This window comes from Ursus arctos, unplaced genomic scaffold, assembly GCF_023065955.2.
Source record: "Ursus arctos isolate Adak ecotype North America unplaced genomic scaffold, UrsArc2.0 scaffold_4, whole genome shotgun sequence".
Classification (NCBI taxonomy): domain Eukaryota; kingdom Metazoa; phylum Chordata; class Mammalia; order Carnivora; family Ursidae; genus Ursus; species Ursus arctos.
This window is the reverse complement of record NW_026623056.1, coordinates 80,805,967-80,807,162: the sequence shown is the minus strand read 5'-3', so window position 1 is coordinate 80,807,162 and position 1,196 is coordinate 80,805,967. Positions and strand designations below refer to the sequence as shown.

General features: G+C 49.7%; 1 protein-coding gene across 1 annotated transcript; it reads left to right on the top strand.

The window, feature by feature from the left end:
- The first annotated feature begins 439 nt into the window (after positions 1–439).
- On the top strand, positions 440–895 carry LOC113255958 (keratin-associated protein 13-1-like). The gene has a single exon (XM_026499658.3). The coding sequence runs from the start codon at positions 440–442 to the stop codon at positions 893–895; it is 456 nt and encodes a 151-aa protein (XP_026355443.2).
- The last annotated feature ends 301 nt before the right edge of the window (positions 896–1,196 follow it).

The window sequence follows — 1,196 nt, the reverse complement described above, 5'->3', positions numbered from 1 at the left end:
CAATAAAACATACAGATATTTGGGAGGGAGGTGGCTAATGACTGTTAGGAGTAGATTACTGGTAACGATGTAAATGTTCACGCTCGAAAATCCCCATAGTCAAGCTCGTGAAAAAGGGAGGCTACTAAGTGCATCATGACAAATGTCTTTCGAAGGCAAACCACATTTTTATTTCCAGAAAAAAAAAAAAGTGAGAAAAGGAGTGTCTTCTATAAACCCAAATAATTAAACAGCAGTTAAGAACACATGAATGTGTTCAGTTATAATTATGGCCTAGGTGAATTAGTTATTTTCATGACAAGACATGTGCAAGAATGGGGAGGATCTGAATCACACCTAGTGCAGTGAGCATATATATATATAAACATGCCTGGGAGGAAGAGGGGCTATCAAAACATCTCCTCCCTGGCACTCAGCTGAATTCACATCTCCTGCCAACATGTCCTACAGCTGCTGTTCTGGAAACTTCTCCTCCCGCTCCCTTAGGGGCTATCTGCGCTACCCAGCCTCCTCCTGTGGCTCTTCCTGCCCCACCAACCTGGTCTACCACCCTGACCTCCGCTCTCCCAGCACCTGCCCGCTAGGCTCCTCCCTCTCCAGTGGCTGTCAGGAGACCCTCTGTGAGCCCACCAGCTGCCACACATCCTGGGTGGTGTCCAGCCCCTGCCAGACATCCTGCTACCACCAGAGGACCTCCACGCTCTGCGATCCTTGCCTGTCTACCTGTTCTGGGTCTCTAGGCTGTGGATCCAGCAGAAGTTACTGCCTGGGCTATGGACCTAGAAGTTCCTACTCCCTGGGCTGTGGATCCCGTGGCTTCAGAACCCTGGGTTATGGAGTCTGTGGCCTCCCTTTCCTGGGCTATGGATCCAGATTCTGCTGTCCAACCTACTAGGCTTCTAGGAGCTGCGAAACTTCTTGTTGCCCAACAATCTGCAGATCTTGCTTCTCCCACAAATCAACTTGTTAAGGATTCTAGACCTGGACTTCACAGTCCCTCAAAGTCGATCTTGGCTGTTATCTGGCTACAGTCTATATTCTACTACCTAGAAAAGTATAATTAAATAGAAATCCTAGGGGCACCTGGGTGGTTCAGTCATTAAGCGCCTGCCTTTGACTCGGGTCATGATCCCAGGGTCCTGGGATCGAGCCCTCCATCGGGCTCCCTGCTCGGCTAGAGGCCTGCTTCTCCCTCT

Bases quoted from the DNA above. Each gene is read 5' to 3' on its own strand.
- LOC113255958 (XM_026499658.3), top strand. From the start codon at position 440: ATGTCCTACAGCTGCTGTTCTGGAAACTTCTCCTCCCGCTCCCTTAGG.